This window comes from Anabrus simplex, chromosome 1 (assembly GCF_040414725.1).
Source record: "Anabrus simplex isolate iqAnaSimp1 chromosome 1, ASM4041472v1, whole genome shotgun sequence".
NCBI lineage: Eukaryota > Metazoa > Arthropoda > Insecta > Orthoptera > Tettigoniidae > Anabrus > Anabrus simplex.
In genome coordinates, this window is record NC_090265.1 from 734,691,232 (window position 1) to 734,710,876 (window position 19,645).

Below are 19,645 nucleotides of genomic sequence, written 5' to 3' on the forward strand. Positions count from 1 at the left end.
CTTAAGCACATTTTTACGAGGATGATATTGGGCTAAAAGGTGCTATGAGACATATTGTATACTAGAAATGTTACGCAGATATCCTGTGTAGCTACCAAGTAACGCGAATTCCTAAATCCGGAGGCTGGTTTAAAGACAAGTGTCTTTACTTGTGACACGCAGTTAGGCTAGCTTTCAACTACTTTCGACCAATGATAGTGGGGCAATAAGCATAGTGAATACAGTATATTGTGATAATAAATGCCCTAATATCACAAAGCAGAAGAAAAGTCTCAATCAATCAATCAATCAATCAATCAATCAATCAATCAATCAATCAATCAATCAATCAATCAATCAATCAATCAATCAATCAATCAATCAATCAATCAATCAATCAATCAATCAATCAATCAATCAATCAATCAATCAATCAATCAATCAATCAATCAATCAGTCACAAATGATCTGTATTTAGGGCTATTGCGCAGGTGGCAGATTCCCTATCGATTGTTTACCTGGCTTTTTTAACGTGCTAAAAGAACTTGGAAATTTATGGAACATGTCCCTTGATAATTCATTCCCATCCCTTGCTCCTCATCCTATAAATGAGCATTTGCCCCAATTTGTCCTCATCTTCAAATTATGATCTTTCCTACTTTCACTCATTAAAGCTCCGCTCTAACATACTGGTCTGCTTACGTAATTCCACCTGAACACTCCACTGACAGCTCGGGACATAGTCCAGCATTTCGTCTCTTTTCTCACAAGATTTCCCAGCCCAAAGTGAGCAGTAACACTACTCCTTTGTCGGAAATCGCCCAGAACAAATAGAGCTGCTTTCCTTTTGAACATGTCCACTTCTCGTATCAAGTGGTCCATACAATAGATCCATACTATAGTTTGGATTTTACCAGATAATTATATGCCTTCTCTTTTACATCCTTGCTACAACCCATAAATACTCTCATAACAATGTGAACCGACGTCTAAACTGTCTACCAATCTCGTTGATATGAATACCTCAATGAAGATCATTCCACAATCATATTAACACCTAAGTGTTCCTAATGAGTTACTATCACCCCATCAAGAAAGTAATTAACACAGAGGACTTTTCCCATTGGTGAAACTTTCTACTTGACTTCTCATATCATTTATCATCATACCATTATCTGCCGTCCATCTCACTACATTGTTTATGTCGCTCACAATCTTGCAAGTCATTTACTACTCTGCACAGCATAACATTATCTAGGATTCCACTTCCTTACTGATATCATTTATATATTGTACGAGGAATGCTGGTCCAAGTCAGCGTCCCCAGCAACTGAACTTGAACTACGCGCCGTGCGCTAGCTCACAGCTGGCTGCAGCAGCAGGCAGAGTGCGACGTGGAACGTCACATCCCACCTTATCTTGTCACAGCTGGATTACGTCAGCCGGTAGAACATTCGAAACGTTCTATTGCTAATAACTTTCTTGGGTTAAGATAAAACTAAGAGCACAACATAATGTCCCCGTTTTCATCAAGTTTGAAGTGAATCCGACCAGAATCGAGGGAGATAATTCAATAGAATACAGTAACTTAAATTCCCACGATTCTTGTATAAAAGGAGGGCCAAGGTCAAAGTCAGTCAAGTACCACAGTCGAGACCGGACGGTCGGCTGGTGGCATTATTTGTCGCAAAACTACGGTTTCGCCGAATGTCCAGTGTTTGAAGTAGTTTTTCGTACTTAGAAAATTTAAACTCCACGGTAACATAAACCGGACTTATAAATTTTCAGTGTTGTCCATTCGCGAGTGATAAAACTTTTCAACGTGAACTTGAACAGTGTAATTTAACTTGGGTTCATTTCAAAGTGACTAATCATTTCTTTAATTCAAGTTATGTGTTTCTGTATTATTTTGTACCCAATGCTTACGTTTCAAAGTGATTGAAATATTTCATTAAATAACCGAGTGCTTACATTACAAATTGATCATAATATTTCTTCGAATGATAGACTTCGAACTGTGCATTAAAACCTAGGTTTTCATCGAGTGATTGAAATATTTTGACAAAGTATAACATTATAGTTGAGCTTAGGATTCCTCGAGTGACAGACGATTAAGGTAGTACTTTCAATGCTACACTGATCTTGTATTTTCGCGAAGTGGGTATTATTTCTCACATAAGTTACTTCCTAAATTTTCGGCAGGTTCTTGACTACGAACCGTATATTTAAACTTGTGCTTTTGTAAATAGTATTCAATATTATATGCAGTCAAACCAAGGACAGCCTGTAGACAGACTCAACTCCATTTGTGTTACGATATTATTTGTGATTAACTAAAGTGAACGAGAATAATTTCACAGGAAGAATATTTTCTTTCCTAACTAATTGAAGTGATTATCTTCAAATTTATAAAATATCGTGTAACTTATGAACAATCACCGAGGGATAAAACTTTATTTTCCCAAGTATCCAGTTATTTGTATTACTTCCTAAGTCGATTCCAGTGACATTAGACAGTGCAAAGCTATACAATTATACGATTTTCTGAGTGGCTGTTCTGTGTTACGAGTTCGATTCTATTTGACATTCGACTCAGTCTATTAACATTTCCAGAAGCAATGTCGAGTTGCGTGTTCAATTTTAGTGACATTCTACCGCATTCAATTTATTTCAAGTGGTTAATCTCAGAACACGGGTCGGATTTTATTAACATTCTGTCGAGTGAAATGTATTAATTCATTCTATAAGTGTTACAAATCCTTCTGAGGACATTTCTACAATCATTTTCATCTGTGCAGAAGCTGTTCGTATAACTCAAACACGTCCAGGACGCGAGTGCAGAGTCTATACGCTCGACCAACGCTCATATCATGTGAACCATCCAGAATTTCTAGAACCTCTAGACCACCCAGAATTTCTAGAACTTCCATATCATCCAGACCGTCTAGACCTCCATCGGAAGGCGTCCCAGGGTCGAACGAGAACAGCAGCCGGACCACAACGAACTTCTCCAGGCCAGAGCGAAGAGAAGGCATATCCAGTATATCTTCTGTACAGATGTGATATGAAATTTAGACTTTCTTGTTGTTAATAAATTCATCAGCTCTCTTTGATTTCCATTATACTCTGTAACACTCCAGATCCGCACACGCCCTGTGTTGCTCTTATGCTCGCCTAGCCACAGAGTACAAAAGTAACGGTTGTAATCTATCTATATATATATATAAAATAGCTTGTCCTGACTGACTGACTGATTCATCATCGCCGAGCCAAAACTACTGGACATAATGAAATGAAATTTTGGGGATGCATTCATATTAAGATGTAGGTGCTCGCTAAGAGAGGATTTTTGGATATTCCGTTGCTAAGGGGGTGAAAAGGGGGGGGGTGAAGTTTTAAAATGAGTGCACCTATATCTTAAAACTTTAAAAGTTTACAAATGTAAAAATTGGTATTTAGAATCTTCTTTGAAAATAAGGAAACAAGTATTTTTTTTGTTTTCAGAAAATCCCAATAGGAGGGGTGAAAAAGGGTAAAAATGGGGGGAAATGTGTTGAATGCCTTTAATCAGGATACCGGTACTTATATCTCAGAAACTGAAGATATTACAGACCTGAAAATTGGTACTTTTGATCTCTTTTAAAAATAAAGAAACACGTATTTTTTTGTTTTTGGAAAATCTAATTAATGGGAGGGTGAAAAGGGGGTGAATTTTTAAAATTAGTGAATCTATATCTCCAAACTTTTAAAGTTTGCAGATGTAAAAATTGGTATTTAGAATCTTCATTAAAAATAAAGAAACACGTATTTTTTGTTTTCGGAAAATCGCAATAGGAGGTATGAAAAGGGGTGAAAAAGGGGTTGAATGCCTTTAATGAGGCTACTTATATCTCAGAAAATGAGGATATTATAGACCTGAAAATTGGTGTTTGGGATCTCCTTTAAAAATAAAGAAACACGTATTTTTTGTTTTTGGAAAACCCAATTAAGGGGGGTAAAAAAGGGGTAATATTTTAAAATGAGTGTATCTATATCTCAAAACTTTTAAAGGTTATAGGTGTAAAAATAGGTATTTAGAATCTCCATTAAAGATAAAGAAACACGTATATTTTGTTTTCGGAAAATCCTAATAGGAAGGGTGGAAAAGGTTGAAAAAGGGGTCGAATGCATTTCATGAGTCTACTTATATATCAGAACCTGAAGATATTACAGACCTGAAAATTGGTGTTTGGGATCTCCTTTAAAAATAAATAAATACGTATTTTTTGTTTGTGCAAAATACAATTAATGGGGGGGTGAAAAGGGGGTGATTTTTTAAAATGAGTGTATCTATATCTCAAAACTTTTTAAGTTTATAGATGTAAAAATTGGTATTTAGAATCTCCTTTAAAAATAAAGAAACACGTATTCTTTTGTTTTCGGAAAATCCCAATAGGAAGGGTGTAAAAGGGTGAATAATGGGTTGAATGCCTTTCATGAGGATACTTATATTTCAGAACCTGAAGATATTACAAACCTGAAAATTGGTATTTTGGATCTACTTTAAAAGTAAAGAAACAGGTATTTTTTCGTTTTTGGAAAATCCAAATATTGGGGGGTGAAAACGGGGGTGAATTTTTTAAAATGAGTGTGTCTACATCTTAAAACTTTAAAATTTACAGATGTAAAAATTGGTGGTTAGAATCTCCTCTAAAAATAAAGGAACACGTATTTTTTTGTTTCCAGTAAGTCCTAATAGGAGGGGTGTAAAAGGGTGAAAAATGTGTTGAATGCCTTTAATGAGGATACACATATCTCAGAAATGAAAGATATTATAGAACTGATAATTCGCATATGGGATCTCCTTTAAAAATAAAGAAACACGTATTTTTTAGTTTTTGGAAAAGCCAATTAATGGCGGTTAAACAGGAGTGACAAATTGGGGTGAATTTTTTGAAAGACTATATCTACAGAATATCTTGGAATCGTAAAATGTTACAGACGTAAAAAGTGGGTGTAAATCTCCTGTAAATGTAAAGAAATATAGGTTATTTGTTTTGGAAACTCTACTTAAGGGGAACCCAAAAGGGGTGAAATTTTAAAATGAGAATTTTTTCGGATATCTAAAAAACTTAACATGTTACAGAAGTGAAAAATGGTATTTTTTTATCTCTATTAAACATAAAGAAAAGTGTATTTTTAGTTTTCGGAAATACCACTTGGGTGGAGGGCGGTGGGGGGGGGGGGTAAAAGTGACTGAAAATGGTGATGAATTCTTTTAATTAGGCTACTGATATCTCAAAAATGAAGATGTTACAGATGTGAAATTTGATATTTGCAATCTGCTTTAAAAGTAAAGAAACACGTATTCTCGGAAAACCAAATGAAGGGGGGGGGGGGGTGAAAGAATTGAAACATTAGTTGACTTAATTGTATGAGAATACATACATCTAATACTAAAGTTGTTACAGACGTGAAAATTCGTATTTGGATCTCCTTTAAAAACAAAGAAAAAGGCGTTTTGGTGGGGAAACCATCTTGGAGGGCGGGAGTGTAAAAGAGTTGAATTCCTTTCATGAGGACACATAAATCAAAAACTGAAGAAGTTAGAGTCATGATAATTGGTATTTAGAAGATCCTTTACTATTAAAGAAACAAGTATTTTTTTGCTGGAAAATTCATTTAGGGGGAGGAGAGATTATTGTGAAATGAAGTGAAAAAAAGTAAATTATTTTTATGTGGATACTTATATCTCAAAACTGAAGGTAATAGACGTGAACATTGGTGTTTAGAATCTCCCTTAAACATAAAGAAACAAGCATCCTTTTAATTCTTTTTCGAGGGGGGGGGGGTGGCTGTAAATAAACTTAACGGCGGTGGGGTGTAGAAGGAGGTGCGACCAATTGATTTTACTGTTATTAATGTACTTATAAGGATCCTCCGTTGCTCAGGCGACAGCGCGCCGGCCTCTCACAGCTGGGTTCCGTGGTTCAAATCCCGGTCACTCCATGTGGCATTCGTGCTGGACAAAACGGAGGCGGGACAGGTTTTTCTCCGGATACTCCGGTTTTCCCTGTCATCAGCCATTCCAGCAACACATAATAGTAATAATAATAATAATAATAATATTCCGGACCGTCGTCAAATTGCGGACCGCGATGGAAACGGCTCCTGGAGGGGTAATGACTAAGAATGCAGTCCGGTCGCGGGTTCAGTGCCGCCAAGGCACCCAGTATGACAGCACGCCGGATCTCCTGAAGGATTATATCCGTATTAAAAATATTATAGGAAAAGATGGCAAAGATTTACGGACCCAACTGACCTGGAGGAATACCTGAGCCTAACCCGGGAAGTACGAAATCGATTGCTGGAAAGGAAGTTTTAAAAATGGGAGGAAACGTGCCGTAAAATAATAGATCGGGAATTTTGGTGGATTCTCGCAGAGAACGAGTCAGATCGCGAATTTCGGCGGATTATATATCTAAAACAATAAGCATTCAATTATAAATTTCAGTATAATACCGTAGCGAAGCACGGGTATCTTGCTAGTCTATATATATATAAAATAGCTTGTCCTGACTGACTGACTGATTCATCATCGCCGAGCCAAAACTACTGGACATAATGAAATGAAGTTTTGGGGATGCATTCATATTAAGATGTAGGTGCTCGCTAAGAGAGGATTTTTGGATATTCCGTTGCTAAGGGGGTGAAAAGGGGGGGTGAAGTTTTAAAATGAGTGCACCTATATCTTAAAACTTTAAAAGTTTACAAATGTAAAAATTGGTATTTAGAATCTTCTTTGAAAATAAGGGAACAAGTATTTTTTTGTTTTCAGAAAATCCCCATAGGAGGGGTGAAAAAGGGTGAAAATGGGGGAAAATGTGTTGAATGCCTTTAATCAGGATACCGGTACTTATATCTCAGAAACTGAAGATATTACAGACCTGAAAATTGGTACTTTTGATCTCTTTTAAAAATAAAGAAACACGTATTTTTTTGTTTTTGGAAAATCTAATTAATGGGAGGGTGAAAAGGGGGTGAATTTTTAAAATTAGTGAATCTATATCTCCAAACTTTTAAAGTTTGCAGATGTAAAAATTGGTATTTAGAATCTCCATTAAAAATAAAGAAACACGTATTTTTTTGTTTTCGGAAAATCGCAATAGGAGGTATGAAAAAGGGTGAAAAAGGGGTTGAATGCCTTTAATGAGGCTACTTTTATCTCAGAAAATGAGGATATTATAGACCTGAAAATTGGTGTTTGGGATCTCCTTTAAAAATAAAGAAACACGTATTTTTTGTTTTTGGAAAACCCAATTAAGGGGGGTAAAAAAGGGGTAATATTTTAAAATGAGTGTATCTATATCTCAAAACTTTTAAAGGTTATAGGTGTAAAAATAGGTATTTAGAATCTCCATTAAAGATAAAGAAACACGTATATTTTGTTTTTGGAAAATCCTAATAGGAAGGGTGGAAAAGGTTGAAAAAGAGGTCGAATGCATTTCATGAGTCTACTTATATTTCAGAACCTGAAGATATTACAGACCTGAAAATTGGTGTTTGGGATCTCCTTTAAAAATAAATAAATACGTATTTTTTGTTTGTGCAAAATACAATTAATGGGGGGGTGAAAAGGGGGTGATTTTTTAAAATGAGTGTATCTATATCTCAAAACTTTTTAAGTTTATAGATGTAAAAATTGGTATTTAGAATCTCCTTTAAAAATAAAGAAACACGTATTCTTTTGTTTTCGGAAAATCCCAATAGGAAGGGTGTAAAAGGGTGAATAATGGGTTGAATGCCTTTCATGAGGATACTTATATTTCAGAACCTGAAGATATTACAAACCTGAAAATTGGTATTTTGGATCTACTTTAAAAGTAAAGAAACAGGTATTTTTTCGTTTTTGGAAAATCCAAATATTGGGGGGTGAAAACGGGGGTGAATTTTTTAAAATGAGTGTGTCTACATCTTAAAACTTTAAAATTTACAGATGTAAAAATTGGTGGTTAGAATCTCCTCTAAAAATAAAGGAACACGTATTTTTTTGTTTCCAGTAAGTCCTAATAGGAGGGGTGTAAAAGGGTGAAAAATGTGTTGAATGCCTTTAATGAGGATACACATATCTCAGAAATGAAAGATATTATAGAACTGATAATTCGCATATGGGATCTCCTTTAAAAATAAAGAAACACGTATTTTTTAGTTTTTGGAAAAGCCAATTAATGGCGGTTAAACAGGAGTGACAAATTGGGGTGAATTTTTTGAAAGACTATATCTACAGAATATCTTGGAATCGTAAAATGTTACAGACGTAAAAAGTGGGTGTAAATCTCCTGTAAATGTAAAGAAATATAGGTTATTTGTTTTGGAAACTCTACTTAAGGGGAACCCAAAAGGGGTGAAATTTTAAAATGAGAATTTTTTCGGATATCTAAAAAACTTAACATGCTACAGAAGTGAAAAATGGTATTTTTTTATCTCTATTAAACATAAAGAAAAGTGTATTTTTAGTTTTCGGAAATACCACTTGGGTGGAGGGCGGTGGGGGGGGGGGGGTAAAAGTGACTGAAAATGGTGATGAATTCTTTTAATTAGGCTACTGATATCTCAAAAATGAAGATGTTACAGATGTGAAATTTGATATTTGCAATCTGCTTTAAAAGTAAAGAAACACGTATTCTCGGAAAATCCAATGAAGGGGGGGGGGGGGTGAAAGAATTGAAACATTAGTTGACTTAATTGTATGAGAATACATACATCTAATACTAAAGTTGTTACAGACGTGAAAATTCGTATTTGGATCTCCTTTAAAAACAAAGAAAAAGGCGTTTTGTTGGGGAAACCATCTTGGAGGGCGGGAGTGTAAAAGAGTTGAATTCCTTTCATGAGGACACATAAATCAAAAACTGAAGAAGTTAGAGTCATGATAATTGGTATTTAGAAGATCCTTTACTATTAAAGAAACAAGTATTTTTTTGCTGGAAAATTCATTTAGGGGGAGGAGAGATTATTGTGAAATGAAGTGAAAAAAAGTAAATTATTTTTATGTGGATACTTATATCTCAAAAATGAAGGTAATAGACGTGAACATTGGTGTTTAGAATCTCCCTTAAACATAAAGAAACAAGCATCCTTTTAATTCTTTTTCGAGGGGGGGGGGTGGCTGTAAATAAACTTAACGGCGGTGGGGTGTAGAAGGAGGTGCGACCAATTGATTTTACTGTTATTAATGTACTTATAAGGATCCTCCGTTGCTCAGGCGGCAGCGCGCCGGCCTCTCACAGCTGGGTTCCGTGGTTCAAATCCCGGTCACTCCATGTGGCATTCGTGCTGGACAAAACGGAGGCGGGACAGGTTTTTCTCCGGATACTCCGGTTTTCCCTGTCATCAGCCATTCCAGCAACACATAATAGTAATAATAATAATAATAATAATAATATTCCGGACCGTCGTCAAATTGCGGACCGCGATGGAAACGGCTCCTGGAGGGGTAATGACTAAGAATGCAGTCCGGTCGCGGGTTCAGTGCCGCCAAGGCACCCAGTATGACAGCACGCCGGATCTCCTGAAGGATTATATCCGTATTAAAAATATTATAGGAAAAGATGGCAAAGATTTACGGACCCAACTGACCTGGAGGAATACCTGAGCCTAACCCGGGAAGTACGAAATCGATTGCTGGAAAGGAAGATTTAAAAATGGGAGGAAACGTGCCGTAAAATAATAGATCGGGAATTTTGGTGGATTCTCGCAGAGAACGAGTCAGATCGCGAATTTCGGCGGATTATATTTCTAAAACAATAAGCATTCAATTATAAATTTCAGTATAATACCGTAGCGAAGCACGGGTATCTTGCTAGTATGTATATAAGAAAACATAACCGTCCAATAGTACTATCCTGAGGGACCCCGTGTTGCCCTGTCACTACTCATATCTGATATTAAAACTAAGCCGCCGCGGACGGGTTGAGCACAGTAGAGTGAGGAAACGAGAGATGGCGTGTTTTATGACTGACAGACAGGCAAACCTGTACCGCACAGTAGAATGCAGCTGCGTACGCTACGGTGGTCAGTAGGCATCTCATGTCATGAGGCGGAAAACTGGCATCGTCCCAATCAATCAGAAAATGTGATACAAACGTCCCCTGCGTGGTACTTACCAACGAAAAGTTGACGAAAGACCCCAAACAGCGATTGCATGATACTATTAATGCTGACATGAAGCTTCGGAGAATTTCATCCAGCAAAATGGCGTTCAAAGATTAAAAACGGACCGTGCAACAGTCGGATCTGCTCTGGTTATCACCCTGGATAAGACACCCTATGAAATATGGATTCCTTCATGAAATACTCCACGAGAAACTTAATGGTACACGCCAAATACCCTGGTCGAAAGTTCTAATGACCTGTTTTGAGATTTGATTAGTCGAACTATTTCGGACAGGGAGCATGTGCACTGCTAAAACATAGTAGCGTATCAATACACAAAGAAAAATGTACTGTTCTAGTTCTACTGGCAAGCCACTCAATGTTGAAAACATCCTAAAGATATGAGCTACGAATTTTAGGCAAATCAAATATAATAAAGTATGAAAATATATTCTTCATTTATTCCTGAAAATTAATCATCGTTATCCGGTCCATTAGATTAGCTGTTTGCCTTGTTCTACCACTACGAGCGTTAATGTGAGTGAACACAGAGTTTCACTTAAACCACTTTAACTACATTTGGTGTGGACGTTTTTCAAAAGCTCAAAAAAGCCTGAGTGTGCTGAACCAAGGAGCATATTATAGAAAGAATTACGTAAATTAGTTAATTTGGACTAGGACTTGCATCAAAAAGAAAACGAGTAGAGAAACAAGCGATTTTAGGCTGGTTTTCCCGGAACTGCATTTAGGCCGGAAGTGAGTTTCGAAATTTGTTTTCTCTCTAGTTTGATACAGCTATCCAATACTCACAATTTGAAAGCTTTTCGGGCCCCTTAACCCTTCAGCGTTTGGCACAATCGAGGAAATTGCTTAATTTTACGTTTGTCGTAGTATGGGACCCGTACGCTGTCTGTTCAACATTAAAAGAACAAGAAAATCAATTTCAGAGGTTGGCAATAAGCAAGACCTGGATTTTCTTTTGCAATAACGGGTTAGAAAACTCAACTCATTTGGCTTATAGCGAGTATCTACAAGCCCGATCAACGCTTATGAAAGAAGTGTTCCTCACTTTTTTGGATGTTCCAATGTTTATGAAAATAATTAATTGAAGAGCCATCGTCTGGTCTTGAGGGTTCTTGCTCCTCGCTTTAAGAAATATTTCTGCTTAGAACATTGGCCCGTAAGGATTTGTCGTGTAAGGTGCGGTGGTTCTCAAGAAATGCGGTCAGTATTTCGCCAATACATAGCGGTGTTTGCAGGCGCTGTGGCCTGCGGATACCGGATTGCTACGTGGTCAACTTGACAGCATTCTGCATTGTAACATATAACGTATTACGGCATAAGAAAGCACACTTGATGAAATGTAGTGGGGTAGGGGAGATACGTGTAAGATGTTACTGTTTCTCACCTGATGTCTGCGGTGCCAGGAGGTGCGCCACATGTCTCGATGGACGTCCTCTTATCACCTGAAAAAAACAAGTGCGAAGATGTATATGAATGTCTCTAAATATGAAAGGAGAGGAAGTGCTCAAACTGACGACTCTGGTTTTCCAGACGAGTGTAGAATCCCATAACTAGAGCGAGCACATTTCGGACTCATAATGTTAGCCCTAGCAAAATCTTGTGGTGGCAGCTTCTACTTGTCTACATAAAATACAAAATATCCTCCAGGTAAGAAATAAATCTACACAGTTTTATATGTCTACTTAAAGCTAATACACTGAGGATACATCACAGCCTGCACGGTTGCTTCTGTTACACTGCCTGAAAATAACACTTGAAAATTGTACCGGAGGGTGCACCCACCCAGCTCATGTAAGTTAAATGAAGCGCCTCGGAGAATGCCATAATATCTAAAACTCACAACAACTAATACAAGAAATTCGGACATTTCTCTACAGATGTCTCTACTGTAACTTACGTTATGCCCTCTGGTGTGAATGTTGACTATTAAAATTATAAAGTAATTTTATATTGTGAGGTTTCCTAAACTGAATTGTTTATTCTTTGTTTTTGGTATGTTAAAGTTTACAACATTACGATCTCTTCCCGCCAGCTTAAGATGTTGGCCAATATAAAATTTTGTATATTTATTTTTCATCCAGTCAAAGGTTACTGGTATTTATTTAATTACCCAATAAGATTTCGGGGTGTGTCGGGCCTTAGCCCAGAGCTTTTTGGAACTTTCCTCTCGCGTATAAAAGCTGGCATATTTTCGGACTAGGTTGTCCTATTGATCGTTCCAGTATACAGAATGTGTGTTTATAGAGGATGCGGAGGCCCCCGTCCATCTTCGAGAAGTCCACCAGCTCAAGCAATTGGCAGTCCTGGTTTAACTAAGCGATAGTCTTTGAAAGCTAGCTCGAGGGGAAGTTTTCCAATCCTTAAAAATGTAACTTAAATGATCTAAAATGTAAACTCCAAAATTAAAATGTAAATTTCAAACAAGTCAAAGGAACTTAACCGAAATCAGGGAACAGAGAGTGAGCGATCCTCTCGTGTTCCCTATCAACTTCATTTTAAGGTGATTATGATTTTGTAACCTTTTTCAGTTCGTAACCTTCGTAACTTAAATATTCTCTCATTCTAGTCACCTCAGGAGTATAGGCTTAGGCTCTGTAACGCCGGGCCATAAGCCCAAATAGGGTTTTAAGCTTTTCATTTCTATTTCCAAGGAGCGCAAGTGCCGCCTCCGTACCATTTTGATTTTTGGGCCAGTAACTTAACTTGTTTTTAACAAAGGCCTCGTAGAATGGGTACTCGATACCCCCGTTAAACTCTATTTCATTCCTTTTATGTAAAGATATTAGATTGTTGAGCATATACGACAGTGAATACTGTTTGAATTTGTAAAATGTAGGTTGTGTCTTTGATAGGCCTGGACGTTTCCGGAAATAGGTTCCTAAGTGTAAATTTTATAGAGCAAAGACGCTCTTACTAACGGTGTAAAAGAAATAGGGAGTTCCCTCTCCTTGATTATTGATTGAATGGAGCAGTAGGGCTCAAGTGACATTTGTAAATTGGGAGCTTTAAGCTCAGATTGTTAATTGGCAATTGGTTGATTATTCTGATTTTTCCAACTAGCTAACGAGCTAGTTCTGTACCTGAATTGTTGCTTTCTTAGCTAAGTTTAAATTTAAAATATGAAAAGGAAAGAAAGATAGCAAAGAAATAATTATAGCTCTAATTTTACAGTTTTAAATTAATCTGATTCTCTTATATCGACCCATTCATTCCCGCACCTTCCTTCACCTCTCTGATCCACACAAACACGGTAAGAAGTGGTAGCAGAGCGTGGTTGAATGTAATACCGAACTCTAAAAATGTTGTCGGTTGCTGGAATTTTTCTAAGTTTGTTAGATTTTCTATCACTATATCTGGTCCTCGCGAAGTCCTTGCGCCTGGGTACTTGCGCAAGGAGGAATTAATTTATGAACTTCTAACTAGGAACGTCCAGTCCGGTGACACGGTTGTGGCAGATATTGCCAAAGGGCATCTTCAAATTTCAAATTATTTCAAGTAATGAGGTTATTTCATTTCTAAGATTCTTAGTCGAATTTCAAGACCATGCTTTGGTATTTGCTCTCTCTCACTGTGAAATACTCCAAATAATTTACCCCTATTTTGTAGGCGTCCTCTCGGATAAAATCGTAAAAGCAATAGCTGACAGATGTTATATTGAAGATTTCCATGCCCATCTTTTGGCCAACTTTATTCCCGCTAGAGCTATGTCATCGTTAATACAGAAGTACTACTTCAGAGTACAGAGGTTGGACGAAAACTTGGCTGATTTCATTCAAGATATTAAATTTCATACTAGGGTATTCGCTCTTCATTTTCCAGAAGACCAAATTGTGCAAACCATTGTCGAAGGAACCTCTCCACCTTATAGGTCGTACTTATGTTTTGCCTCTCGACCCCAAACCTTCTCGGAACTCGAATCAATGGCAGTGCCAGCCGAAGGAGTGAGGTATGCTGACACTTTACGAGTCACCAGGGAGCCCCCTCCGTCTTCTAACAGTTCTCGGAGCCGGGCTGAGTGGCTCAGAAGGTTGAGGCGCTGGCCTTCTGACCCCAACTAGGCAGGTTCGATCCTGGCTCAGTCCGGGGGTATTGAAGGTGCTCAAATACGTCAGTCTCGTGTCGGTAGATTTACTGGCACGTAAAAGAACTCCTGCGGGACAAAATTCCGGCACCTTGGCGTCTCCGAAAACCGCAAAAGAGTAGTTAGTGGGACGTAAAGCAAATAACATTATTATTATTATTATTATTATTATTATTATTATTATTATTATTATTATTATTATTATTATTATTATTATTATTATTATTATTAACAGTTCTCGGCCACCACCTCGCCGAACTTTCCCAACACGTAATTGTTATGCATACGGATCGACTGAACACCTTAGATATACGTATCCCTCGGTTAAGTATAGTGGAAGTAGGAACGGAGCAGGTCTGTTCTAAGGTTGTTTCAAGTGCGGTTCGTTTTCCCATCTAGCTAAAAATTGCACTTCACTCAACAGCACACCGTCGTGTTCTACTTCTGGTGCTGCCTCCACTAACCCAGGCGTTAGGAAGTGACTAGTGTCATCGACTGAGTCACAATGTTCACTTTCCCGAAGCTCAGCCCCCGTCGAATTAGGCAACGATTCCTTCAAGGAAGAAACTTCCTCTAATTTATTATTTGAAGGCCCTAGGGAATGCCTTAAAATTGCTTCCGAGACTCCAGGATTTGTGCCATATCTTAAAATTGATATAACGAACCCGTCACGGCGCTATTAGATTCAGGGAGCGTTAGTTCCATTATTTCTGAGGTGTGGTACTTCATGTTGAAAGCCTGTTGTATTATTTGTCTTCTATTAAATGTATTTCAGCAAATTCGTCACCATTAGAAATTTTAGGCTTCATTTTTGCTAAAATTCGAATCTCAAAATTCATATGGACTATTAAGTTATTTGTAGCTAAACAGTTGTCTTGCCCTGTAATATTTGGAGCCGATTTTATGTCTCATTCCAGTCTTGTGCTCCATCTTCAGAGCAAGTCGTGCACATTCAAGTTTGCTAGTAATATTAATATTCCTCTTTTGAACTGTAATTCTGTGTCATTTTCATCTCTTTCGCCTACCCAGAGTGAGATGTCTTTAGATCTTAAGCATCTACCTGAGGACTAGGCTGAGAGTATTCGAAAGTTTTCTCAGTCTTTTCCGGATGTATTTTCGGAAACCCTGAGTGTCACTGACCTCACTGAGTACAAGATTAAGCTCACCGATTCTATTCCAGTTAGGTTTCCTCCTTATAGGCTATCTCCATCTTAACGAAATAATTAATCAGATGTTAAAAGATGGCATTATTCAACCTTCAAAGTCGGCGTATTCATCGCCCATTTTTCTTGTACCGAAACCCCAAGGTGGTTTCAGACCTGTCACTGATTACGGGGCATTAAATCGTAAGGTCGTATTACAATCTGTGGCCCTGCCTGATCTTCATTCATGTTTTTCGTGGTTTCGTAAGGCTAAGTTCTTCACCATCTTAGATCTTAACAAGGCATATAATCAGATACCTCTGGCAGAAGAATCCAAACATCTAACGGCTTTCGCCACTGGTTGGAATTTGTATGAATACAACCGCGTGCCTTCCGTGCTCCCCACGGGTGCGGCTGTCCTTACTCGACTGCTGGATATGGTCGAATATTTTTATCATTATCTCGACGATGTCGCTGTGTTTTCGGAGACCTTTGAAGAACACTTAGATCACCTGAAGGAAGTCCTCAATCGCCTTCGTAAGGCTGGGTTGACTGTCAAATTACCTAAGGTGGCGTTTCCTAAGCCTTCTATGTCATTTTAGGACATTTTGTATCGCCCGATGGTATTGCTATCGATCATTCCAGAACGCAGGCTATTCGTGACTCCTAAAGACATCAAAGGAATCGCTAGGTTCATAGGCATGGCGAATTTCTTCAGGAAGTTTATTCCTAACTTCGCTAATATGGCGGCGCCCCTTAACCTACTTCGTAGAAAAGGGGTCAAATTCGAATGGGGGCGTCGCAGCAAGCTGCGTTTGAAGATCTTAAATTAGCTCTTTGTAACGCCCCAGTATTAGCTATGCCAGATTTCTCTGAGAAATTCATAGTCCAAACCGATGCCTTTTCATCTGCTGTTACTGCTGTCCTTCTTCAAGAAACGGAACTCGGAAGGTGGCCTATCGCCCAGGCGTCTAGGACTTTATCGGCTCAAGTGCTCCATCTATGAATTAGAAGGTCTGGCAGTCCTGTTTGCCTTGGAGAAGTTCCGCCTCCATCTGAAGCATGTTAAATTTGAATTAGACACAGAAAATCAAGCTTTAAATTGGGTTTTAGCTAGGCCTCGTGGTATGGTACGTATCGCCCGTTGGGCTATTCGAATTTCAGACTTTCAATTCGACGTGCGACACATTAGAGGATCAGAAAATATGGTCGCAGATGGACTATTCAATTTAATTCAAAGATACCCGTCTCTCATAATCTCGAAAACCATAGATTAGGGAGAGGGTATTGTTTATTGCAATCATTTCATAATTTGTGATACATGCAGTATACAAAAATTAGAAAGAATAACCTGAAATGACTGTTGAAATTGTGTTAATAAATGGAACTTTCAATTAATATTAATATAAAACACAGATGATTAGATATTGAACAGAGAAGGAATAACCTGAAATTAATGTAGGAATTGTGATGATAGATGGAACTTGAAAGAAAAACCGAAACATCAATGGATATCAGTACGGTATATAAAATGCAAACAAAACCTCAATGAATCTCAATATTGTATTTTCAGACTATTGAGCAAAAAAAGAAAAAATAATATTTGTGTATTGTCTTTTCAGACTATTGGCAATACGGAAAAATAGGGCACAAGCAGACTAATAGAACTACTACGACAAAATAGTTCCATACTATACCTTAAATCTACGTACCTAATGGCTCTAGACTTCAACGGAGTTACATTGCCTAATCACCTTAGGCACAATTAGTTCCTGGCTTACATGTATCACATCATTTCCTTCCCTCAGTTTACTTACTCCATATTCCCCTGAAAATGAATACCTACAACCTCTTTTCCAGTCATTGACCGGGTTAGGGGTATAATGAATGAATCATATTTAGGCTCTTAATACGATGGGGTCGCAACTCCCAAAGTGATTTCAGAAATAACTGATAGATGCTATGAAATGAGAATGGAGAGTGTTGCTGAAATGAAAGATGACAGGAAAAACCGGAGTACCCGGAGAAAAACCTGTCCCGCCTCCGCATTGTCCAGCACAAATCTCACATGGAGTGACCGAGATTTGAACCACGGTATCCAGCGATGAGAGACCGACGCGCTGCCGTCTGAGCCACGGAGGCTCCCACATTCCCATAATAATGTTAAATAATTTTGCGATTCTGCCCGGGTGCATCCATTCTCTGTTCAATAACTTTACAATTGTATACAGTGATTTTCGTTATCAATTTTCCTAACATCCTCCTCATCCATAAATTTCTCTCGTATTTGCTTTATCTCTGAACAATCTTTTATAAGATGTACCCATCCCATTTCTTCAGAACATAGTAAGCATTTATTTTCATCTCTGTTTTGTCTATATGCTTTATGTATCCCCATTAACCACCATATTATACCCCTCATTCCGTTATTTGTTATAATCTCTACATTTATCCTCATTCTCCCACTTAAATTACAACATTCTTCTAATGGCATCTTTCTTCTACATTGTGCAGCAATACGTTGCTTTTCAGTATCCTTAACTCTTAGGATTACTTTTTACATATCCACATCTTCTCTATACAGTCTCTTTTCCAGTAATATCCCATTCCTACCGTTTCCAGAATGTTCCGTACCCCATCCACCCAGTATCCTTGGTTATGATGTTTCACTTGGTGTTGGTATGCTATCTGTAATGCTACGCCACTTTCTCCCAGCTTCAGTCTTAACCAAAGCTTGATTATCTTTTTAATAATACCCGGTTTCAGACTTACATCGTTGCACATCATTCTCACTCCACAGTTAGCTGTACAACTGGGTGGTCCCAATTATTTTACCAAATCTACTCGTAATTGTATCAACCCTCTCTTCAGTTCCCCAGATTTCCGCTCCGTGCAACACGCTAGATTTAACCAATGCATTAAAAACATGTTTATACACTCGGTAATCTGTGATGGGCATCTTTTTCTCCAGTATGTTAATGACCGACAGTGCACTCATACCCTTTAGTTTACTCTTTTAATTTGCTCTTCCCATTTTCTATTTAATATCAGACCCCAATTTTCTACTTTCTTGACAACTTCTAATCTCGTCTCACCCATCCACCATTTTTAATTCTTTGACAATTTATATCCCTTTTTACCATTACCCTGGTTTTCTGTGCATTAATTTTTAAATTCCACTCTTTACAGTAATTTACCACTAAATTTATACTACCCTGCATACTATTGGTTGTCAATGTGAGCAGAAGAATGTCATCAGCAAAAATGAAACCCGGAATATCCTGGTTCTCAAGACTTGGGTAAACCCCTGCCTCAAAACCTTTCGATTGAAATATATAATTTATAAACAACAAGAACAGTACAGGTCACAACATACAACCCTGTTTCAACCGTACATTAGAGAATACTAGCTGATGTACTCGTGCTTCTCTACGGGATTTTCAGAAAAACTGAGTTTGTGGTTTTCCTAACTGAAGTCAACATACGTCATTACAAAAACGGCAGTAAGAAAGTAGCGACTAAAAGCAATGCTATCATATAAAATACTCGATCAAATGAAAAACCGCACATTTTCTCACTTTTAACGAACAGTACTACGGTGCCGAACTAATAGTCCAAAGTTCCAGAGCTGGAATGACCAGGCCGAAGACAGCCGTAAACACTCCTCTGCCTTTATTCCATTAAATATGCACTCTGCTCATTCCAGTCGGTGCCTCAGAGTAGGGATTGAATAGCTTGAATGCTTTGATGAATCAGTGTGTTACGTACCACTAGTTTCAGAAAATTTATGAACCAGAGTCATAACATGCTAAAGAAGAAAGTTATCTAACTCCCAGCTACTTCTCGCCAATATTCAGGCAGGCTGTTACACTCGGTACGACCGGACGAGTTGGCCGTGTGGTTAGGGATGCGCAGCTGAGAGCTTGCATCCAGGGATTAGTGGATTCGAACCCCACTGTCGGAAGCCCCGAAGATGGTATTCCGTAGTTTCCCATTTTCACACCAGGCAAATGTTTGGGCCGTACCTTAATTAAGGCAAAGGGTGCTTCCTTCACACTCCTAGCCCTTTCCTATCCCACCGTCCCCATAAGACCTATCTGTGTCGGTGCAACGTAAGGTAAATTTACAAAAATACACCGTACACAGCAGTAATCCCATCTATCGGAGATGAGTGGCAACAGAAGACACAAAGCACATCACAACAAACAATAGTCAATGTAATGTTATTGTTGATCAATTTTATGAGCTTTCTATATTGTAGGCCTTCACATTTAGTTCTTTCGAC

General features: G+C 38.0%; 1 protein-coding gene across 3 annotated transcripts in view; it reads right to left on the minus strand.

Moving 5' to 3' along the window:
• Positions 1-19,645, minus strand: part of LOC136872814 (probable 3',5'-cyclic phosphodiesterase pde-5) — a 1,073,569-nt gene that overhangs the window by 1,035,102 nt on the left and 18,822 nt on the right. For all 3 annotated transcript variants that reach the window (XM_068227550.1, XM_068227549.1, XM_068227551.1), the window contains one exon: positions 11,522-11,579. In XM_068227550.1, the coding sequence (XP_068083651.1) occupies positions 11,522-11,579 (58 nt within the window). The remainder of the gene's footprint in view (positions 1-11,521; positions 11,580-19,645) is intronic.